The sequence below is a fragment of the Physeter macrocephalus genome, chromosome 7, assembly GCF_002837175.3.
Source record: "Physeter macrocephalus isolate SW-GA chromosome 7, ASM283717v5, whole genome shotgun sequence".
NCBI classification, from domain to species: domain Eukaryota; kingdom Metazoa; phylum Chordata; class Mammalia; order Artiodactyla; family Physeteridae; genus Physeter; species Physeter macrocephalus.
Window position 1 is genome coordinate 144,291,250 of NC_041220.1, and position 24,163 is coordinate 144,315,412.

A 24,163-nucleotide genomic window follows, 5' to 3' on the forward strand; every position below is an offset into this window, starting at 1 on the left:
GAGGCCACAGCAGTGAGAGGCCCGCGTACCGCAAAAAAAAAAAAAAAGAATTATACACCATAATCAAGTGGGGTTTATTCTAGGGTTGCAAAGCTGATTCAGTATGTGAAATTCAGTCAGTGTAATCCACCATATTAACAGGCTAAAGAAGAAAAATCACATGATCGTATCAGTTGATACAGAGAAGCATTTGGCAGAATTTCCTGATAAAAACTTTCAGAATAATAGGAATGGGGGGAACTTCATCAACTTAATAAAGAGCACATCTACAGAAAAACCTACATCTAACATTACACTTAACGGTGAAAGGCTGATTTCCGCCAAGATGGTGAACTAGGCCCAAATGTTCTAGCCAGTGCAATAGGTAGAAGAGGATATAAATAGGCAGATCAGAAAGGAAGAGATAAAACTGTTCTTATTTACAGATTACATGATTGTCTAGAGAAAACCCCAAGGAATCTACAACAAAATTCCTTGTTTGTCCTAGAAAACTAATAAGGGAGTTCAGCAAGGTCACAGGACACAAGAACAACACACAAAACCAACTGCATTTTTACATACTAGGATTGAACACACGGCCACCAAAATTAAAAATACAGCACCATTTACAACCACTCGAAAATAATAAAAGAAATACTTAGGTGCAAATCTAACAAAACTTGTATTGGACTTACATACAGAAACCTAAATAACCAGATGAAGGAAATAAAAGATTTAAATAAATGGAGAGACATAACGCATTCATGGATTGGAAGACTCAACTGGCTGGCCATCTGAAAACGATAAAAGTGGATCCAGATCTCACACCGTGTACAAGAATAAACTTCAAGTGGATAGAGATCCAGATGTAAAAATGAAACCACACAAATACTAGAAGAAAACATGCGTGAACTCTTCTATAACATGGGTATGGGAAAAACCTTCCTAATTATTCAAAATCCAGACACAATGAAAGAAAAGATTGATAAGTTTGATAACATAAAAATTACATTTACATGGCAAAAATACATCATTTAAGCAGAGCCAAATGAGTACTTGGAACAAAATACTATAGTTAAAGGCTTACTTTCCCTAATATATAAAGAACTCTATAATAAAGTCAAGTAAATGAAGGTTACAAGCTCAACAGAAAATGGACATGGTCAACTAATCTTTGACCAAGGCACCAAGAAAACTCAATGGGGAAAGGATAGTCTCTTCAATAAATGTTGTTGGAAGAGCCAGATATACAGACCCAAGAGAATAAAACTGAGCCCCTATCTTACACCACACACAAGAATCAACTCAAAATGGATCAAAGGCTTAAATGTAAGACCCGAGACCATAAGACTCCTAGAAGGAAACATAGGGGAAGAGCTTCTTGGCCTTGGTCTTGGCGATTATTTATCTACTTTTGATTTGATACCAAAAGCACAAGCAACAAAAGCAAAAATACACAAGTGGGACTACACAAATGAAAAAGTTTCTGCATAGCAAAGGAAACAATCAACAAAATAAAAAGGCAACCTATGGAATGGGAGAAAATATTTGCAAATCATATATCCAATAAGGGGTTAATGTCCAAAATATATACGGTACTCACACAACTCAATAGCAAAATAAAATAAAATAAAGTAACCTGATTTTAAAAATGGGTAAAGGACATGAACAAACATTTTTCCAAAGAAGACATACAAACAGCCAACAAGTATACGAAAAGATGCTCCATGCCACTAATCATCAGGGAAATGCAAACCAAAGTGACAATGAGATATCACCTCACACCTGTTAGGATGGCCAGCATAAAAAGTCAAAAGATAGCAAATGTTGGCAAAGATATGGAGAAAAGGGACCCTGTGCACCGTTGCTGGGAATGTAAATTGGGGCAGCCACTATGGAAACCAGTATGGAGGTTCCTCAAAACATAAAAAATGGAACTTCCGTATGACCCAGTAATCCCACTTCCGGAGGTACATCTGAAGGAAATGAAATCACTATGTTGTAGAGACATCTGCATTCCTATGTTCATTTGCAGTACTATTCATGGTAGCCAAGATTCGGAAACAACCTAAGTGTCCATCGATAGATGAATGGATCAAGAAAATGTGGTCTACGTACATAACGGAATATTATTCCGCCTTAAAAAAGAAGGAAATCCTGACATTTGTGGCAACATGTATGAACCCGGAGGACATCATGCTGGGTGAAATAAGCCAGACGCGAAAAGACAAATACTGTCTCACCTCCCTTCTGTGGGAATCTAAAAACGTTGAACTCATAGTAACAAAGAGTAGAATGGTAGTTACCAGGGGCTTGGGGGTGCGGAGAATGGGGAGATGTTGGTCAAAAGGTAAAAACTTTTAGTTAGAAGATGAATAAGCTTTAGGGACCTAACGTACAGCATGGTGACTAGAGTTAACGATAATGTTTTGTACGCTTTAAATTTGCTAAGACAGTAGATCTCAGTGTTCTCACCACATGCACAAAAAAGTAACTATGTGTTAATTAGCTTGATTGTGGCGATCATCCCACGATGTATATGTATATCAAAATATCATATTATACACCTTAAATATATACAAATTTTACTTGTCTATGATACTCCAATAAAACTGGAAAAAAAAAAGAAAATGACAAAAGACATGAACAGGGCTTCCCTGGTGGCGCAGTGGTTGAGAATCTGCCTGCTAATGCAGGGGACACGGGTTCGAGCCCTGGTCTGGGAAGATCCCACATGCCACGGAGCAACTAGGCCCATGAGCCACAACTACTGAGCCTGCGCGTCTGGAGCCTGTGCTCCGCAACAAGAGAGGCCGCGATAGTGAGAGGCCCGCGCACCGCGATGAAGAGTGGCCCCCGCTTGCCGCAACTAGAGAAAGCCCTCGCACAGAAACGAAGACCCAACACAGCAAAAATAAATTAATTAATTAATAAACTCCTATCCCCAACATCTTAAAAAAAAAAAAAAAAGACATGAACAGACAGTTCACAGAAAAAGACACAGAAGTGGCTCTTATATGAAAACATCCTCAAATTCACATTTCACAGATGCAATGCAAATCGGAGCTATACTGAGATACTATTTCTCACCTCTGAGACTGGCAAAAATTCCCGAATTCAGTACAGTAACCTCTGTGGGTGGGTCAGGGGGATTGGGCCCCTTCCCCCGGTGCTGGGGCCTTGAAGTTCCTGCCCAGGGAAGGTGATGTGGCATCTCTAATAAGACCCCAAGACCCCCAACAAAAACAGCCACAAGAACAAGACAGAACCTCCACATCACCTACTCTGATGGAGCAGTCCCTCCTCTAGCAGTGGACCTCGAAAAGCCACCTCCACAAAGAGGAAAAACTTGCACAACGTTATTCATTGCCGGTAAAGCAGGCTGGGACACTTTATGTTAAGAAAAGGGGAAACAAGAAGTGTGTATACTTGCTTGGAAGGAAAGACAGAAATTCATGAAAATAAGGACTTGGGGTGGAGGTGGAAATGGGCTGTAAGTTACAGACTTACAAGAAGTGAGACTTCCCTGAGGCTATGTGTCATATTGTTTTGACTTTGTATTTTTGAGAAGTGAGCTAAAAAGGAAGGAAAACCAACCCTAACACGAAGAGCAGATACAGACGCGTCTGCTGGGAGAAGTAATTCGCGGGAACCTGGGGCACATCTGCCGACTGGCGGCCCTCAGTGGCACACGTCTAAGGAGAGGGGGCTACGGCTGGGCCTCTGGGCCCTGCAGGCTCCCGCCTCATCTGGGCCACCACCAGGCCCACCGGAAGGGACACACATGGGCAGGGAGGCCCCGGCCAGGACGTCCGTCCTAGGAGGAAGAGCAGGACTGACATCCAGAGCATCCGAAGTGGAAACGTGGGTGTCCACAGACCCTCTCGCATCTTATGCAAACATGCTGGCCTTCTGGAAGTTTCTGCCAGACCTCAGGTCCTCCCTCACACGTGGATGTGCGGACCAACTGACCGCGCTAGTGGGGGCGGGGGGGCAGTCTGGACCAGAAGTGCTGGCCAGACAGTCCACGCAGGCCAGCTGACCCCAGATGCTTCCAGCAGCCCCACCTGGTGAGAAGGGGCCAGAGGAAGCACCCCCACTCTGTGGGTTTTAGGAGGAAATGCCTGGGGGCGGCAACCACAGGAACAGCCCGGCCCACGGCCAGCCCGGCCTGCCCGTCACCTCCTCCTTCTTCTGGTTGGCCTTCCGCTTCTTCTCCTGCACCACCTGCTGCCGTGCCAGGACGGCCTCCTCGTGGCTGAGCTTCCCCTGCAGCCTCCGGCACTCGCCTGCGGCCAGCTGCTCCTCCCGGACCTTTGCCTGAACCTTCGTCTGCCACCTGAGGAACTCGGAGAGGTCCCCGGCCCCGTCCATGAGCTTATCCACCCTGGGGAGAGAAGGCAAGAGGCGGGGCTGGGGGTCTCCTGTGGTGGGGCTGCACGGGCCACCAGGAGGCCGCAGTTCCCCCGGGGGCAGTGGCCTTCACAGGCGTGGGCCGCCCTCTACCAACACCAGCCACCCGCTCCACGCACTGTCCACCCGTCCCGGTCCTGTGCGTCCGCCCTCCAGCCACATCTCCAGCCCCCATCCACTCGTGTGTGACCCACCTGTCTGTCCATCCGCCACCCCCGCCCACTGTCCGTCCATCCGCCACCCTCTTGTCCCCCTGTGTGTCTGTCCATCCTCTCATCCATCGGGTCAGCCACCCAAGCTCCCACCCACAGCCCAACTCTTGGGGTAAGTGCAGGGGTCTGCAGCCCTGGTGGTAGGGGAGAGAGCGTCAGAAAGGGATCCCAGGAGAAGGGGACCCCTCAGGGAGCTTTGGGGTGGGCCAGGTTTCTGCCAAAGCCTCCTCCTACCCAGTCCATCTCCCTCACTGGGTGCAGATTATCTTCCTAGGATGCAGCTGTGACCCTGACACTGGCCTGCTTGGGTCCCCCAACCCCGACCCAAGGCCGCCTCTGCAGGACTGCAGCTGCCAGGCGCCGGCCCCTCTTGAGCTCCCGGAGCGGAGGGGAGGCCAAGGAGCTGCCACCCCACCTCTGCAGCTCTCTCTCCACCTGCCGCTGGTATAAGGCCCCTTCTCGCAGGATGGCAGCAGTGTTCAGCTTGACCGGGGAGTCATCGTTGGGCTGCAGGAGAGAGTAGGGGCCGGCTGTGATGGGGGAGGGGAGCCTCGGAGCAGCAAGTGCCCCTCTGCCCTCCTGCCCTCCAACCTGCCCCCTCCCCGGCGGCGCTTGCTTCTGCCTCAAGGGCGGGGCTGTCCTCAGGGGAACAGGCCCGGAGGTGGGTCCCTAGGGGGAGCGGCCTGGAGCCATTGCCCCGAGCCCACCCTGACGCGGTCAGGGGCACCGCTCACCCTGTAGAAGGTCAGTTTCGGAGCCGTGAGGATTCGAGGTGGAAATCGGAGCCGCAGCTTCTTCTCGGAGTCCTATGGAGGTCAGGGCCTGGCACCTGTGCCCACGAGGTGCCCCCAGACACCCCGGCTGCGCGGGCGGCCCTGTACCCCTGGGGGGCCTGGCCCACTCCCCTCTGTCCTAACTCCAGCCGCCCACCCACGCGTTCCAGCCCGGCCCGCCCCCTGCACTGGGTCCCCCGCAGCACCTCTGTCCTCCAAGGCCGTCCAGCCACCCAGGCAGGGCAGGGAAGGTGCAGAGCCTGCCGGGCCGGGGACCGCAGTTCCCGGTCGGCGGGCTGGAGCCTCCGGGCTCAGGGGCCTTCTCCTGCGCTGCCCCGGGGCCGGCCCCCAGGACCGTGCCTGGGCTGCTCCTTGCCCGGGCCGCTGCTGCTCTGCAGACACCCTCACCTCAGGGTGGGCCCCGCATCCACGCCGGGCGAGCAGCGGGTAAAGCTCCGCACCCCAGGACCCCAGCCATCTCACCCCGGGGCCTGCTGCTGCTTCGTGGGTGCCCACTCTCCTGGGCTGCCCCAACTGCTTGCGGGGCTCATCTGGCCCCGACCGCCGCCGCCCCGGCGGGTCCAGGGCCGGGGGGCCGGGCTCAGCGTCCCCCAGAATGCGCCCTCCCTGTCCCGCTGCCTGACTTTCTTTCTTGACAAACACCCCCTGGGGTTTTCCTTACGGAAACACTAAGTGCTCAGTGTGCAAAATCTGGAGACACCCAGGCAAGGAGACGATGCCCTGCCCGCTCGGGCCGCACTCGGCCTGGCCTGGCCTGGCCTGGCGGCGCTGGGCCCCGCCCCTCCGGGGCCCTCGAAGCGTGGCCGCTGCCGAGGCCCGGGGAGCGACGCGTCTGTGATGTGAGACGAGGCCGCCGGGAAGGCCGGCCAGGCTGCGGGTGTGCTGGCGTTACCTCCACCGCGGGCTCCCCGCGGCACCCGGGCCCCGCGCGGCGCGTCTCCTCAACGCTGGCCCGCAGAAGCAGCTCCTGCGCGCAGAGACAGGCCGCTCCAGCCCGCCGCCACCGCGGGGGTCCGCCCCCCGCCCCTGCCCCTCCTCCGCAGCTGCCTCTCGCCCCTGACGCCCACACAGGGGTCTCCGTGCACAGGGGGCCCACCTCAGCCTTCCGGCGATTATATCTCTTGGTCATCTCCAGGAGCCGCTGCTCCCTGGGCGGCCGGTAGGTGCTCCAGGGGACCTGGTGGCGCGGTGGAGGGAAGAGCCCGTGGTGAGCCGGGGCGCTTCGGAGGGGTGAGTAGAAGTGCCCGCTAGATGTGGGTGAAGGAAGGTGCCAGGGCCAGGAGGGTGGACGGTGGTGCCCCCGCCAGGAGGAGCAGGGCTGGAAGGGAAGCCGCTGACCTCTGCCTGGGACCCGCTGGGTGCTGGTGGCCACCCGCGGAGGAGCGGGGGGATGTCACGCCAGCAGCAAGAAGGAAGGTGGCCAAGCACAGGGCCCAGGCCCAGCAGACGCTGGAGGGACAGGCAGAGGACGACTGGCTGGCAGGGGGTGGAGGAGGAGCGGCTGGAGGGACAGGTGGGGCTGGGAGAGTGTCACGGACCCCAGAAAAGTGAGCTGCTCGTGAAGGGAAGGGGCTGCAGCCGTAACACTGAGACAGCAGGGTGGCTCCTGGAGGGGAGCAGTGTCCACGGCGTGGATGGGGCAGAGCCCAGCTGGAAACCCCTGAACTCCAGACTCCTAACTCTGTGTCCCCTCCCCTGCACGTCTAACGTTCGTAGGAAACTCACCATGTCCAAACCTGAAACCCTCTCTGCCCCAAAGCCCTCCCCTCCCCCAGCCTTGCTGACCTTGACTGCTGTCCGTCCCTGGCCCACATCGAGGCCTTGGGGTCCTCCTCGGTGCCCTCCTCAACCCCTCTTGGTCTCTCACAGCCACGTCCGCCTCAAAAACTGCCCACCTGCTTCAAGGCCACCCCTCACCTCCCTCCTCGGCCACCACAGCCAGAGGGACCCTGTGAGCCCACATCCTGTCTCTCTGCCCCCTGAACACCTCCCCTCCCATCCCCTCCTTCCCTTCCTGGCTGCCCCCTGACCCTTGGGGGAGGGATGGCACTGCCCCAGGGCCTTTGCACAGGCTTTGCTCTGTCTGATATGTTCTTCCCTCAGACAAACCCATGGCTCATTTGCTCGCTTCTCGTTCTTTACCCCATGGTGCTTCTCAGGAGGGCTTTCCTGGCCGTGCCATCCAGAACTCCATGCAGCCCCTCCAACACTTCTTATCTCCTTTCCCTGAAGTATTTTTTCTCCTCAGCATTTTTCACCAACTAACACACCTTACATTTTACTTATCCTGTTTTTTCACTGGAACACATGCTCCATGAAGGCATAGTGCCTGGCACATATGGGGCATTCCATACACGTTTGTTGAATGAGTGACCTGGAATGAGCCCTCAACCCAGGAGGCAAAGAGGGTCCTGGGCATGGAGCAGGGCAGGGAGTGTGGAGGGAAAGAGCTTATGGTTCCAGCACAGCCATCTGTGGGCCCCAGGGAAGGAGACGGTCCACCAATATCTCACAGCTCATGCAGCTAAGGAGCAGGGCAGGGGATGGGAAGGGGCCAGGCAGAGAGGGAGAGAGATGCAGGCGGTAAAATGACATGAGATAAACACGCTTAGACCAGAGGAGCTGGGGTCAGAAATGCTGAGGCTCCTACAGGTTGGGTAACTGTGGGGTTGCTCAGCAACAAGGCCCATCCGTCATCCTTCCATCTACCCATAAGTCCATCCATGTGATCATCCATCCACTCACCTACCCACCATCCATCCATCATCCACCCACCTACTCACCCAACCACCCACCCATCCACCGTCCATCCATAAACCCATCTACACATCCATCTATTCATCCATCCATCATCCACTCATCCATCCATTTGTCCACCCATCCACTCATCCATTCTCCCACCTGCCCACCCATCCACACATCCATCCATCCATCCATCCATCCATCCGACAGATATTTTCCAAGGGTCTGCTCTGAGCCAGGACTGTGCTAGGCATTGGGGATATGGGAAAAATAAGATGGATGAGGTCTGATAAAAGAGACAGATAATAAATAGCCCCACAAATTACTAAACAACTCTAAAATCTAACTGATGCCGTGACGAAAAGGATCTGGGTCAATGAGAAGGATATTAAGAGAGACCTGACAGGCGAGGGGTTCATGGAAGGCCTCTCTGGGCAGAGACTGTAACGAGACCTGACAGGTGGTGGGAGGGGCCTGGGACCTTGGGACCTCCCAGCACTATCCCCTTACCCTCCATCTAGTGCTTAGTTCTTTTGGGGAACCAGCTTGGTTCTGGGAAGCTGAGTCCATCACAGATGCCCAGCGTAGAGCCCATGACCGGTCAGAACGTTACACACCCAGTCATGGTGATCCGTTCAAGGGTAGACATGCAACCTAAGTTGGTCTAATCATACTTTCACAGAATTCTGGGCCCTAGATGTCCTCTCATGCCCTGGATGATGTCGTGTGGGTGTGAGGCCTGGATGTTTTGCTACAATGAGGGAAGTTAGCCCAAAGATAAAGCTGACCCTCGGAGGGGACTAGGCGAAGACAGTCATAGAGAAGCAGCTCTAGAACCCTGATCAAACTATGCCTGAAGCCTATCCTACTTCAGCCGTGAAAGTCAGCTGGTTCTCTATTGTCTAAGCCAGACTGAGCTGCTTTTTTCTGTTACTTGTAATACAAAGCATCCTGACCACAGAAGTCAGCAAGGCAGGGGAGGGAGAGGTAGAGGCAGAGGCCCTAGGCAGATGGGATAGACAGGCAGAGGCCCTGAGGCGCAGACAAGCCTGCAAGATAGGGTCACCCCCGCAGCCCAGCCCGAGGAGTAGAGACTGAGACCTACACATGCACATACACAGTGGGGAGGGAGCGGTACATTGCCACAGGGTTAAAAGTGGGCTCCAAGTGCCAAGTGCAGACGGGCCTGCGCCCCGCAGCCAACAGCTCCACTCCACGCCTACTGAGCAGACCTCAGCAGGTGGAGCGCAGGAGCCCGGTCCGCTGGGCAGGCTCTGGGTCAGCTGGGCTTCCCTCTCTGTGGGGTGAGATGGGGCTGGGGAGGGTGGTCAAGTGCTCCTGCCCTGGCCCAGGCCCCCTCAGCCCTGGAAAAGCGCAGCCCCACTGGCCCACGCGGCCCGCTCTCCCTGCCTGGACACCCTAAGTGCACTGTGATCAGCCACACTTACTGGTCTGGTCTTGGCCACCACGGGGACTGGCTCAGGCACTGGGACGGCACGGGGCCTGGGGGCAGTCAGGTTGAACTCCTTGGGCTCTGTGACCTTGGCCTTGGTCTTTGGAAGAGGGGGCCGATTGGTCGATGCCCCCTGCAGCTGGTTGATCAGCTCCTGGACCTCCGGCTGCCACCTTGAAGGCAAAGGTGGGAGCGGCCACTTAGGGTGACTTCCTAAGCACGCCAACAAGGGAACAGCCCCTCGGGACCTGAAGGACCCCCCCAGGAGCTTGGGTCTGCCTGGGGGCGGGTAGCGGTGGGACCAACAGCCGCTCTTCACTCACGGATGCCGGCTCCCCACAGCCCAGAGCCGCAGGCACCAGCGCTCCCCTAGCACGGAGGAGGAGACTGAGGCCCAGCGGCGTCCTCGTCCTAGGTCGGGGGCCGGGCGCGAGGGTGGGGACAGGGCAGGTCCCCGCTGCAGGAATCCGGGGGCTCTGAGGACCAGCAGCCCCGACTGGAGCCAATCTGGTCCCCAGCAGGTGGCAGGGAGCAGGCCGGTGATTCCCAAGGAAGGTCCCTGGAGCTGTGCCAGCGACAGGGGGAGCTGGGCTTCGGGAGGGGGACGGGGCGGGGGAGAGTCTCAAAGTCTCGAGGTGGGGGGCCCCGGAGCAGGGGTTTGGGAAGGGCCCTACCGGGCTGCCCCGAAGTCTGGGCTCCCTCCGTGCCTCCGCTCCCTGGGTGGGCACAGCCCACCACTGCCCACCTGGCCGGTGTCCCCTCCTGCAGGGCTCCCCTGGGGGGACAGCGTGGTTGGAACTGCTCCTGCCCCAGCCTGAGGACCAAGGTCAGAAGGGGGGAAGGGCATGTCTGAGGGCCAACAGGGAGTGGGGCCTCGGGAGGGGCAGTGGAGGAAGGGACAGTTCTGTGATGGGGCTGGTCACAGAGCGAGCGGGGAAGGCTGCATATAGGGCGGTGGACAGGACACAGGGCCCGCAGGCCCAGGTGACTGGTACAGCCCTGCGGACAGGCAGCGAGTCCAGCCTGGCGGGGACAAGGACGTGCCCCTGGTGAAGGGGCAGCTTTGGGGGGACGCCCCGCTGCCCAGGGCCGGGGCCTCCTCTCCCACACGAGGGGCTTCCACCTTCCCGGGGCCCCGGGCCTCCCACACATAGATGGCACCTCACGGGTCTGCTTGTGCCAGAACCCTCTGTCTACCTGTCCCCAGCAAGATAAGGTGGCTCCCCTAGCCCCGTCAGCAGGGAAACAACTGGAGGAGGCAGCTGCACCCTGGCCCTAGCAGGCCTCTCCTCAGAGACCACTGAGCTGGCCCTCTGCCTGGGGGTCCTGGCCTGTACCAGCAAAACCAGCGTGGGCCAGAGCCTGCCATGGGAGAGGCAGGGCAAGGCAGAGGGCAGCCCTGGGGTGCCGGGCCCAGGAGTGGCACCCTGGGGGCAGCTGGGGAAGAGATGTGGGCCGGAGCCCAAGGGAGGCTGTTGCTGTCTCAGCTCCCCGCCCCACATCCGCCCCTGCGCTCCCGGACCAGGGCCAGACCAGCAGGGTCCCTGCAGGGTCCCTGCAGCAAGGTGGCACCGGCACAGCGCCCTCCTCAGCCAGTTGCCTCCAGGGCAGAAGGGGCCAGCTCCCGCCCCCCTGATCCGGCTGGTCCTAAAGCCACTGGCCGTCAGGCCCTGCTGGCCATTGGCTGGCTGCCGCGTGGACGCCCCACCCCCCCTGCACCGGGTCGGGGCCCTGCGCTGCCCACCTCATCAGGGGGTCGATCCAGTGCTCCTTCACGTGGGTGGTTTCGTAGATGAGGCTCCACTCATCCTTGATCCATGAGCCCAGGTTCAAGGGGTTGAAGAGGAACCCAAGGAACTGAGAGAAGAGGGAGCCGTGGGGGCCAGGTGCCTCCACAGGGAGAGTCAGGGCCGAGCGGACAGGTGTGGCCATCGCCCCACGAGGGGACCGCGGCCCACAGCAGGCCAGTGAGGGAGCTGCCCCTCACTCGCTGGGGCTCCCGCCTGAGCCAGTGGGTCCCTGCCTGCCCTGGGCCCCCGGGCTCCAACCCCTCGCACCCTCTGTGGACCTGGGCCGACTCCCCGAGGGCTGGAGAAGCCTGTCCGCCCCTCTGGTTGAGTGGCTGCTGGGGCAGTAAAGGCCGCACGTGCGGCCCGGTGGGCTGAGCAGGCGCCCCTGCAGCCGTGGTGAACTCGAGCGGCTGAGCCAGGGGGTAGCAGTGGGCAAGGGCAGGGTCTCTGGTCCCCATGGCGGCCTCCCCAGGGGGGCCGCTGCCCCGCAGCCACGTGCTCACCGCCCGCCTCCCCCCAGGCCTCCCCGCCCTGCTTCGCGGAGCAGCAGCCAGGTGTCCTTCTAGAGCCTTCCACAGCTTGCCACTGGTCAGCCTGGCCCCTGCTCACCCCGCCCCACCCCAGGGGCCTCTCCTCAGCTTCCCCGCCCTCCCCGCTCAGTCCCCCGCCTCTCTCCCACCCACTCTTTCAGCCCTGTCAGAAGGAGGCAGTCAGCCCCCGGTAGCTGGGCCCCGGGGTCTCTGCACTCCCCCTCCCAGCCCCCCGTAGCTGGGCCCCGGGGTCTCTGCACTCCCCGTCCCAGACCCCCGTAGCTGGGCCCCGGGGGCTCTGCACTCCCCGTCCCAGCCCCCCGGAGCCGGGCCCCGGGGTCTCTGCACTCCCGGTCCCTGGGCCCCGGGGTCTCTGCACTCCCCGTCCCAGCCCCCCGTAGCTGGGCCCCGGGGTCTCTGCACTCCCCGTCCCAGCCCCCCGTAGCTGGGCCCCGGGGTCTCTGCACTCCCCGTCCCAGCCCCCCGTAGCTGGGCCCCGGGGTCTCTGCACTCCCCGTCCCAGCCCCCCGTAGCTGGGCCCCGGGGTCTCTGCACTCCCCGTCCCAGCCCCCCGTAGCTGGGCCCCGGGGTCTCTGCACTCCCCGTCCCAGCCCCCCGTAGCTGGGCCCCGGGGTCTCTGCACTCCCCCTCCCAGCCCCCCGTAGCTGGGCCCCGGGGTCTCTGCACTCCCCGTCCCAGCCCACCCCTCCATCCCCAAGCCCCCTCCTCCCACAAAGCGCAGCTGGTCTGTTGACCCCCCACCTGGGGACATACTGCCCCCCGCCCTGGGGCTAGGGCCCTTCTAAAGGGGGCCTCCTTCTCTCTGGGGTGCAGTGGAGGCAGCCCCCCCAGGGAACGGGCTGGAGTCGGGGTGGGCTTCCAGGTGGGTTCCCTGGCCGTCCAGAGGATTCCAGCATGTGAGTGTGAGCGTCCCTGGAGGGAGCAGATTGCCAGCGCCCCTCCAGGTGCCGTCCCAGGGCCAGTCCCCCTAGAATGCCCACATACAGCACTGTCTCCCCAGGAGACCACGGCCAAGGCTGCCCAAGCACCAGCTCATCTGACCACAGTGGTGACAACACCGGGTGTGGTCTGGGGGGTTCCCTGGGCGGCCGTCCTGTCCCCAACAGCTTGCTCTCTGTCTCCGAACCCGAGGCGGGCGGACCCTAATGGGGCTGGCACTGCGGGGACTGGGGCGTGAGGTGTGGGCCGAGGCGGGAGGGCCCTGACGGGGGTGCCACGCCACACCGCCTCCTGCAGCCCCCAGCTCCTTTGGGAGTGTGAATGGGCCGTTTCCATGAATCCTCTCCCAGAAACTCTCCAGGGAGATAAATGCCCAGGGACCTGCACTGGAGGCGCTGCGCCGGCCAAGAGCTGCTCTCCATGGGCTCTGCGGGCTCTGCAGGCCAAGGCGGGGCAGGGCTGGCTCCACTGCTGCAAACTGACACGTGGGCCCCTTGCTCAACAGTTATTAAGAATTTCAAGACTCTGACAGCACAGCATGAACCAAGTGCAGGCGCTCCAGCCGGCAAGCTGGCCCTGGGCAGTCTCCAGAGATCTCTCAGAAAATGCTGTCATAAAAATAAAGCCCTTGGGGCTTCCCTGGTGGCGCAGTGGTTAAGGATCCGCCTGCCAAGGCAGGGGACGCGGGTTCGAGCCCTGGTCCGGGAAGATCCCACATGCCACGGAGCGGCTAAGCCCGTGCGCCACAACTACTGAGCCTGCGCTCTAGAGCCCACGGGCCACAACTATTGAGCCTAAGTGCCACAACTACTGAAGCCCGTGTGCCTAGAGCCCGTGCTCCACAACAAGAGAAGCCACCGCAATGAGAAGCCCGCACACCGCAACAAAGAGTAGCTCCCGCTCTCAGCAACTAGAGAAAGCCTGCATGCAGCAACGAAGACCCAAGGCAGCCAAAAATAAATAAATACATAAATAAATAAATTTATTTAAAAAAATGAAGCCCTTGCTTAAGATAATTATGCAAATATTTACCCACTGTGAATTGCTTATGTTTACATGTAGATAGGAAAACGAGTCATTAAAAATAACATGCTGCCTCAGGTTACCTGCTGGGGGAGGGTGCAGACCTCTGGGGCCTGTGGTCCTGGCAAGTGTCACTGCTTCAGGTCTCCCCTTCCCCAGGTGGGGGTAGTGGGAAGGCTTCTACCCCACCCTGCCTGAGCTGCCCCTGCAGAGCTTGCAGCCTCTTTCCAGAGAGGCCCCAAAGCACTCCTGGGGCCTGAGCTCTCCCCGCTCTTCTCCAGGGAGTCCCTGTCCTGGTCTGGTGACTGTGTGTGTGTGTCCCCCACACCCCCAAGCCAAGTAAGGAGGAGCGAGCCAACGGTTGAAAGCCTGGTCCAAGAACTGGCTCTGCCACTCGTGTGCTGTGTGATGTTGGGCAAGTTACTGAACCTCTCGGTGCCTCAGTTTCTTCAACTGTGGGATGAGTGCCCGTAGGAGTGACCTTACCCGGTCATTGTGAGGGTGAAGCAAGAGCTGCTTGCGAAGGAAGCCGGGCCCACAGCAAATGCTTTGTGGGAGTAGCCGGCAGAGGGCAGGACCCTCAGGTTCATTCGTGGTCCTGCTGGCCCCAAGGCCCGGGAGTCCCAGGCTTTCCGCACGGGAAATAGGCAGCCACAAGAGTGGTCCCGGGCAGGGCAGGGGGATGGGCTCCTGCAGGCTCCCTCTCGAAGGGTACCAATCCTCAGACCCACTCAGAAATGCTCCCTCGGCCCTGCAAAGCCGCACAGCCCCTCTTGGAGGAAGGAGAGGCTGCCCTTGGCTTGGAGCTCGGTCACGAGTCAGAGGAGCCCGAGAAGGTTCCAGAGGCCCGGACTGAACAGGCAAGGACTCCCTGTCGTGACTAACAGCTAGCATCCAGCAGCTACCACCCACCAGACCATGAGGGACGGAAACCAAACTACCCAGGCACAAAAAGAGCACGTTCCCAGCAAAGAGAGGGTATGGGTTCGTTTTAAACACAGAGCAAACCCAGCAGTTTCTTTCATTAAAGTGAGCCAGAAAGGTAAGAGGTCAGTGCCAGATGGGGCACACCTTTGACCTTGGGTTTAAGAATAGAACTTGGGGCAGGTGGGGCTCACCTTGCACACCTTGTGGATGGGTTGGGATTTCACGATGCTACAGAAGAGCTGAAAGCCGAGCTCCTCCAGCTGGAAAGTGGCCAGGTAGCAGATCACTAAGGAGAGAGGGTGCAAGAGCGGGGAGGAGGACATGGGGGTCCCCGCCCTGGGCCCCCAGCGTATGACCCTGGGGGAGTCAGCCAGAGGCTAAGGGCCCGACGGGTGCACTGCAGGTGCAGCGAACTGAGCTGAAGGCGCCCACCTCCAGCAGGGCGTGTGACCAGAGGCAAGTGCTCCATCTGGGCCCACGTGAAGATGATAACCTGATACAACAGTACAGATGACGTCGTCTCATACGGGGGTGGGGGTGGGGCGCCGTCGCTCTCGAGGGCCTGCGGCTGACAAGGAGGCCAGGGCCTGGCCCGCAGGGACCCATGGGTCCCCCACCGTGGCTGGCCACGGGCACCTACCCTCAAAGAGGCTGTAATCGGCCCACAGGCAGAGCCGGCCGTCCCGCACACAGAAGGCGTCCACCACGACGGTCAGCGGCTTCCGGTACTCGAGGCACCCGGACAGAACTTCCATGATGAACGCCTGCTCCTGGGGGCTCAGGGTCTGGAGGAGAAACAGCTCGGGGGGGGGGCCGCCCGCCAAGCCAGGGGAGAGGGCAGCCGCCTCCCGATGTGGGGGGGTCCCCAGTGCCCCCTGGAGCAGTGGGCAGCGCCCCAGCCACCAGGAACACTGCCCCTCGGACCCTGCAGGTCCTCCCCCCGGAATCGGTCCCACCGGCTCTCCTGGGCGGTGACAGTGCGGTGGGGCAAAGACGGAAATAAACACGGAAAATGACCCCAAAGGAGAAGTCCTGTGTGACTCTGGTCATACGGGGCCCCTAGAGGATTCAAATTCCCAGGACAGAAAGTAGAAGGGGGGGGCGCCGGGGGTAGGGGGAGAGGGCGGGGAGCTGTTGTTTAATGTGGACAGAGTTTCAGTTTGTGAAGGTGAGAAGGTTCTGGAGACGGACGGTGGTGACGTTCACACGTGAATGTACTTAATGCCATTGAATTGTACACTTAAGAACAGTTAAGATGGTAAATTTTATGTCATGTGTATTTTACCACAATAAAAAAAAAACAAGCAAGGAAAATCTCTGGGGGAGGGAATTAGTGTTTTCAGAGACTGACTTTTTTCCACTTACTCTTTGGAATATTGTGGGGTTTGTGACCTGTGTGTGTCATGTGTTACCTATTCAAAAAACCAGTTAAGTTTTTGGCAGTAAGAAAAAAAGAACGTCTAATGTTGCCAGTGCAGCAAGGAGAAGGGCTGGTGGGATGGCGCTGGTGAGTCTTTCCCGAAAGCAATCTGGAAATATGTTTTAAGAGCCTTGTATTTTCCATACACTTTAATCCAGTAACCACACTTCTGGGAATCTAAGGAAACCAGACAAAAAGCAGAAAATATCCATGTACAAGCAGCTCAGGGCAACGGTACGTGCAGTGGTTGAAAGTATTAACGGCCTAAATGTCAACACAGGGAATCAGATACGATCTCTCCGTGTTGTGGGTGAGTAGGACGCAGCCGTTACAATGATGTTTCTGGAAAACTTATAGTAAGATGACAAAATACTTAATACCGTGTAAAACTGAAAATGTAGACCAGGATCCCAACAGATGTAAAACACATCAAAATAAACTCTCGCTAGCAGTATCATTCCCCTCCTCCCCCCAAATTTTTTTGGACAACCTATTAGATAAATCTTGGCACTCCCTTGCTTTATTTTGAATTCTTTATTATCAATGAAAATTTCGTACATTTACTGGACATTTATTTGTGTTTCTCTGCTGTGAATAATCAATTTATACCCTTGGCTCACCTTTTTTATTTGGATAATATTCTTAGGAGCCCTTTGCATATTGAGGGAGTTAACACCGTCATTAGTGTGATAGTTATTTGTCATGAGCTTGTAATTTTCCTTTTTTAACTTTGCATAAAACATTTTTTAGCATGTAGAGCGTAGAGGTTTTTACTTTGTTTTCTTTTTTTTGGGCTGCGCCACGTGGCATGTGGGATCTTAGTTCCCCAACCAGGGGTCAAACCTGTGCCCTCTGTATTGGGAGCACAGAGTCTTAACCACTGGACCATCAGGGAAGTCCCGCTTTTACTTTGGTTTGAGGTCAAATCTACCTTTTCCTCTGTGATTTCTTCCCTTGTCTTTACGCTAAGAAAACAACAGAGTAATGAGATCATCTGAGGGGTCTTGGACGAGCCCAGGACCTCGGGGAGCCCCGGACCCCACGTGTGTGAGCGGGGTGGCTGGATGCCGGCAGGCAGACAGCATCATTCTCACTCCCTCCCAGTCTCCGCACCTCAGGGGCTGAAGGCCTGAGAGCCGCCTTCTCCAGCCGCTTCTGGGGGGGTTCTGGGCACAGTTGGGTTCTGCTGGTGAGACGTACTTGCAGGAGAGATGGGAGGCGGGCGAGCGGGGCGACGTTCCCCTCCTCCCTCGGCAGGGGCCGGGCCCCGACATTGACTCAGCCGCCCTTCCAGTGCCCCGAGTGGCTTCTGGGCTCCTGCGGGGACCCCATCTGATCCGGGGTAATGACGTCCTCCTACGACCTGACCTCCGACCTCTGACCTCCGCTCCCGGGCTCCTCTTCCTCTTCTCCATAATCTGCACTTGTCCCCTGGGTGAACTCACCCGCTGTCAAGGCTGACACATGCTGATTTCAAATGTGCGCCAGCCCGGGCCGGCTCTCCCTGGACTTCGGGAAGTGCTCTCTGCTCCTGTTCTACCTCCCTGCTTGGGTGTCTGACCCCATGGGCTTTGCCCAGACCTGCCCTCCCCCGCCTTCCCGGCTCCGTAAACACAATGCCTTGCCCCACCGTTCAGACCAAGCCCTTGACGCCCACCCCACCACCCCATCCGTCGGCTCCGGCTCCGGGGTCCCAGCAGCTCTCTCGCTTCTCCTCAGTGTAGTTTCAACCCGCCAGCCGCCAAGCAATTCTTTGTAAAATGAAAGTCAGATCATGTCTGTCCTACCTGAGAACCCTCCAGAAAAAGAGTCCTTAAAAGGGCCGGCAAGGCCCAGCTCCTCTGAGTCCGCCCCGCCCCGCCCCATCCTGGCTCCACGCCAGCCACTGGCTCCCCTCTTTCTCTCCGACACGCGGGCCCTGGGGCGCCTCCTCAGGGCGTCCGCGCTGGGTCTTCCCTCTCCCTGCAGGGCTCTTCCCTGCACACTTGCTCCCCGACTCCCATCAGGTCTTTGCTCAGATGTCACCTGACCTGGGAGGCACCCCTAACCACCCCTCAGGGTCAGACTCGGCCTGGCCCCCTCAGCTGGCAGCGCACACCGGGTTTCTCGCCCCTTCCCTGCTGGAATGTCATCTGGGCGCTCAAGAGGGAGGGAGTGGAGCACCCTGCCTCCGTGGGAGGCCGTGGGGACCCCGTGACGTCCCAGTGCAGGCCGGGCACAGAGTGGAGGCTCCTCCCCACGGAGCGCAACCAGGAGGGGTGGGGGGGCTCTTGCCTCGGGGTCAGCCCTGGTCTCAGCAACCAGGATCCTGCCTCATTTTCCCTCTCAGGCTCCTCTAACCGCTGGGCTGTGCCCACACCAGAGGGCACGAGCCCCAGTTGGGCCCCAGTCCCCGCTTTTAACTTACTGCACTGGTCAAAGGAAGCCCAGGGGGCCCGGAGCAGGCAGCTCGGAAAGCAGTGCGTCAGCACGGCTGGCACGGAGGATGCCCTGAGTCAGCGCCGCCCGTGCTGAGGCTGCATGACATCGTGGGATGCCTGCCTACAGCCTCCCCGGCCTCCCAGGCTCAGACAACAGCAGCTCCACTTCTCGTTCACTTGAACGTCTGTGTTTGGAGGTGTGAATGTGTATTTTTAATAAGGCCACAGCATTGAGCCTGCGGCTACAGGATGCCACCTGCCCGCGGTGAGGGGGTCAGGCAGGGCTGCATTGGCCCAGGGGTCTGGGAAGGTGAGCAGCCAGGCAGGACCTGACACTCTGGCTCACATGACAGGTCTTCTGCGCCGGGAAGGTCAGGCCAGCAGGTCACAGAGAGGAGACCGAGGCCCAGAGGTGACACGCAGGTCAGAGGGCACTGAGCCCTAGACCAGGTCCTCCTGGCCAGGCTAGCACAGAAGGCAGGGTGAGGCCTGGACCCCGCTGAGAAGGCCCCAGTACGGAGCCGGCCCCGAATCCTGGGCCAGCCTTAGTCACTGAGGCCAGAGGGCTACCACCCAAGGGCATCTGAGTTCCTGATACACTCTTGGGCCTTGGTCAAGTTCAGCGCTTCTGAGTCTGGGGACCAGGGCAGGTTCCGGGGAGAGCGGCAAGTGCTCCGACAAGGGTCTCGAGGGCAGTCCTGGGGAGGGGCTGGGCTGTGGGCAGGGGAAGCAGAGGCCCACAGCCTGCCGGCTCTTCACAACCTGTAGTGCCTCCTACAAGAGATCTTCAGAGTTCACAGGCCCAGCTTGTCTGCTGGAGCCACAGGGAAAGGACAGAGCTAGACCAGGGGCCGGGGCCGGGACACCGCTTTTACTGCAACCTAGGGTTTGAAATTCATATCACCAATACACAGGGGCTCCTGCTAATCAGTGATGCAAAGACCGAAGTCAGAGGAAATTGAGGCTGCCGGACGCCCACACAAGCCCTTCTCCCTTTCTTCCTGCCTGACAGGAGAAAGCTGGCTCGTTGGGAGAGGCAATGTGTCCAGCTAAAACTTTTCCGGGCCCCTAGCTGATGTGGCACATGGCTCCAATCAATGAGATCTAACGGCAAATTGCTAGGTGTGGCCTCCAAGAAAGCTCCTTGAAAGTTAGGGAGATTCAGCTGGTGCCTGCCTTATACTGTTTGCCTTTCTCCTCTTCTCTCTGGGATATGGATGCAATGCTGGAGTAGGGCAGCCATTTTGTGACTACAAGGCAAAGGGTACGTTCTAAGGATGGATAAGCAGACAGGAAGGAGAATGAGTTCCTAATGGCACCACAGAGCTGCTGAACCCATCCTGGACTGCCTATGTGCAGACTGCTTCTTATGTGAGCAAAGATACCTCTAATTTCTTTAAGCCATTGCTTTCCTGGTGTTGTTATAGCCAAACACTGTTTCCTAACAGACACAGGTCCAAGCGATAGTTCAGAAAAAGAAATACTCATGAAAATATAACAGGAGAGGGACTACCCTCGTGGCACAGTAGTTAAGAATCCACCTGCCAATGCAGGGGACACGGGTTCGAGCCCTGGTCCAGGAAGATCCCACATGCCGCAGAGCAGCTAAGTCCACGCGCCACAACTACTGAGCCTGCGCTCTAGAGCCCGCGAGCCACAACTACTGAGCCCGCGCCACACAAGCCCTTCTCCCTTTCTTCCTGCCTGACAGGAGAAAGCTGGCTCGTTGGGAGAGGCAATGTGTCCAGCTAAAACTTTTCCGGGCCCCTAGCTGATGTGGCACATGGCTCCAATCAATGAGATCTAACGGCAAATTGCTAGGTGTGGCCTCCAAGAAAGCTCCTTGAAAGTTAGGGAGATTCAGCTGGTGCCTGCCTTATACTGTTTGCCTTTCTCCTCTTCTCTCTGGGATATGGATGCAATGCTGGAGTAGGGCAGCCATTTTGTGACTACAAGGCAAAGGGTACGTTCTAAGGATGGATAAGCAGACAGGAAGGAGAATGAGTTCCTAATGGCACCACAGAGCTGCTGAACCCATCCTGGACTGCCTATGTGCAGACTGCTTCTTATGTGAGCAAAGATACCTCTAATTTCTTTAAGCCATTGCTTTCCTGGTGTTGTTATAGCCAAACACTGTTTCCTAACAGACACAGGTCCAAGCGATAGTTCAGAAAAAGAAATACTCATGAAAATATAACAGGAGAGGGACTACCCTCGTGGCACAGTAGTTAAGAATCCACCTGCCAATGCAGGGGACACGGGTTCGAGCCCTGGTCCAGGAAGATCCCACATGCCGCAGAGCAGCTAAGTCCACGCGCCACAACTACTGAGCCTGCGCTCTAGAGCCCGCGAGCCACAACTACTGAAGCCCGCGAGCCACAGCTACTGAAGCCCACGCGCCTAGAGCCCGTGCTCCGCAAAAAGAGAAGCCACCGCAATGAGAAGCCCGCACACCGCAACAAAGAATAGACCCTGCTCGCCCCAACTAGAGAAAAGCCTGCACGCAGCAACGAAGACCCAACGCAGCCAAAAATAAATAAATAAATAAAAACTCATACAAGTATGAGTTTTGTCTTAAAAAAATATATATATATATAACAGGAAAAATGCCGATTATAACTACACCAACTGCCTTTTCCCACCTATTTGGTTGGCAAAGATAACATTTGCTAGCACGCTATGTAAGCAAGCCATAGGGGAACAAGCACTCCCCACCTGCCAGGTAGAGTGTCAACGTGGAGGTCTCTGTGGAGGGTCAACTGGAAAGATCTTTTGAAATCATGAGGGCCAATACTCTCGCACGTGTGTTTTCTGGGACTTGACCCTGGGTGCGTCTGCCCAGGTGCAGCGGGACAAGTGCGTCAGTCAGTCCCACGGCGATTTGCAACACTAAAGGACTGGAAACAGCCACGATCCCGTCCACGGGGGACGGCTGCGATGGCTCTGGCACAGCCAGACAGAAGGATGCTTATGGCTTCACGATAAGAATGTGGAACAGTCCCCGGGATATCTTGTTAAGTGAAAAAACAAAGGCAGGACTGTGTTACAATGCACTACCGTTATGAAAAAGATTTTAAAAATACATATATAATTATATATAACTTTTAAACGTAAAATTTAGAGTTTAAACAAAATTTTTCCAGCTCTATTATCTACGCAAGACAGGCCTGGACCGTCTCTGGAAGGAACCACAGGTCACTGGTCTCCTGGGCGGGCCAGTGTGGGAGCGAGACCCGCGCTGGATACCAGTTTGAAGCTTTTGGGTTCTGGATCTTTGATGTCAACATATCAGGTATTTTAAAAAATATATTAAAATAAAAAATATTTCCTGAGCCCAGGTTTTCTCTGACACTACGGACTAGAAAGTGAAACAAGGCTTTCTGGGACTTGGCCACTGCCACCCCCCCACCCTGCCACCCTGGGCCCTTCCGCAGAGACCTGGGCTGGTGTTTCCAGGCTCCGCCCACTCCTGCTTTTCCCCCAGCCTCTTGCACAAGCCCATTCCGGTTTCCCCGCCCCCCCTCCCCCCAACCCCTTTCCCTCGGGCTGGGGAACCGGCCTTTCCCCACCGCTGCCTCACCCCCAGACTGTCTGACTGACCAGCTGCCTGGCACCTCTCCTGCCAGCCCAGGGCTGAGCCTTTCGTTCCCCTGCTCAGAGCTCACTTGCCCTCCTGCCCACTGTTTGCTGAGTGGCCGGATCTCCTTCTCCCCCCTCCTCCCACCCACCCTCAGGGAATCTCTCTCAAAGCCAGACCCTTCTGTGAGGGCTACTCAGACCTCATGGGCTTCCTGGGTACCCCAAGCCGCCTGCTGTGCCTATCACACCCCACCTGTGTCCTGCAGGCCCGGGCAGTTCTCTGGACGTTTCTACGCCCAACCTGGTGGCCCTGGTGCCTGAGCCGTGGTGCTGGGTAGCCCGGAGGAGTGGCGGCCTCCAGGCTCCAGCCCCCTTATAGGTGGTGCACTAATGAAATGACACTTGTTCCAAAGAGATATTAACCAGTGGGGGGTGGGCAAAGCCTGGGGCAGGAGGGAGGCAGGGTGGGAAGCACCTCCTCCCTCCTGTTCCCCACTGAGGGCCGGGCACTGGCTGGCAGCAGTGCCTTGTCGCTGGTGCCGCCCCCTCCTGCCCTCCGTCCTTTCTCCAGCTCCAGGCCCCCAGCCGGGTCCTCAGTGCTGTTCCCAGATGTCAGGCCACTTCTGTTTCTACAACCACTCCGCGGACTGGCATCTGGAGAGGCTGCTCCCCACGCCTTAGCCCCCCTCGTGCACGGCGCTGCTGCTGGAGAACTTTCTCTCAATGGTAAATGGATCCCTTTCTGATCTTAGACCAAATCTTCTGCCACTGACATATGTTCTCTGTGCAGAAATGCCATCGGGACCATGCCCGAGGGAACCCCTGTCAGAGGGCTGGGAGGCTGCTTTGTGTGTGTGTGTGTGTGTGTGTGTGTGTGTGTGTGTGTGTGTGTGTGTCAGGGGAGGGGTTCCCAGGCTTCAGTCTAGAGAGGGAGAGTCACCACACCCTGCCCCCAATCCGCAAATCCTTGGACTTTTCCCTATCTTGAGATTATTAATTATATCTGCAAAGATGGTATCTCAAAATAAGGTCACATTCACAGGTAACCGGGGTGAGGACGTCAACATTTCTTTTGGGGGGACCCAGCTGAATCCACAGCCCTGCACTTCCCCGGACTCTCTGCCAGTGGGTCTACGTGCTGTGTAATTCTCTGCCAGGTGGCAGTCTTGAGCCCTGGCCTAACAAGAGCGGTGTACTGCACCAGTTTTCTGACAGCTGGAAGTAAAGGTACGTTGTCCAAACTGTGTCAGTTTCCAGTGTACCATTCCACCTGGACTTAGGATGGCTTTCTGAAAGGATGTAAAAGACAGGTGCATCTGTAAAAGAAGCTGCTTCTCCGTCCGTCTAGCATAGGCACGTCTCAAAGACGCAGATGGAAGACTCGGCACCGCTGGGTTGGGGGCCGAGCTGGCGTGGCGCCTCCCTCCCCACGGCCTTGCACATGTCTCTCATCATGCCATGGCTCACCGGTGACAACCGGTGAGGACTCATTTACTATTAATAATCCAGCGGATGTGGGAAAAAAAATCCCCAAACTACTTTGTTTTTTTTTTTTTGGCTGTGCCGCGCGGCTTGTGGGATCTTAGTTCCCCGACCAGGGATCGAACCTGTGCCCTCAGCAGTGGAAGCGCGGAGTCCTAACCACTGGACCGCCGGGGAATTCCCAGCCCAAACTATTTGTCGTAACAAACCCATTTTCAGTAATTATTCTGGAGAAATGAGGACATTAACTTTACCATTTTTGCTGTGCAGTAAGGGATGCCTTGCAGGGCGTGGGGGGCCGGAGTTGGGGACAGAGAACGGGACAGCAAGGAGTCTCGTGGGAAGTGGAGGGTGAGAAAGGTGGGTGACACAGGGAATTGGAGTAGAGAGGTCTTTTTTTAGGATGAGGGAATGCACAGCAGCTGTGGGTGATGGGACA

General features: G+C 57.1%; 1 protein-coding gene across 1 annotated transcript in view; it reads right to left on the reverse strand.

Moving 5' to 3' along the window:
• Window positions 1–24,163, reverse strand: part of CFAP99 (cilia and flagella associated protein 99) — a 44,310-nt gene that overhangs the window by 11,852 nt on the left and 8,295 nt on the right. The window contains exons 3-11 of the mRNA XM_055086264.1: window positions 15,464–15,608; window positions 15,015–15,109; window positions 11,338–11,450; window positions 9,589–9,766; window positions 6,495–6,575; window positions 6,291–6,365; window positions 5,339–5,410; window positions 5,020–5,111; window positions 4,162–4,366 (exon numbers count right to left, since the gene is read on the reverse strand). Coding sequence (XP_054942239.1) covers window positions 4,162–4,366; window positions 5,020–5,111; window positions 5,339–5,410; window positions 6,291–6,365; window positions 6,495–6,575; window positions 9,589–9,766; window positions 11,338–11,450; window positions 15,015–15,109; window positions 15,464–15,608 — 1,056 coding nt within the window. The remainder of the gene's footprint in view (window positions 1–4,161; window positions 4,367–5,019; window positions 5,112–5,338; window positions 5,411–6,290; window positions 6,366–6,494; window positions 6,576–9,588; window positions 9,767–11,337; window positions 11,451–15,014; window positions 15,110–15,463; window positions 15,609–24,163) is intronic.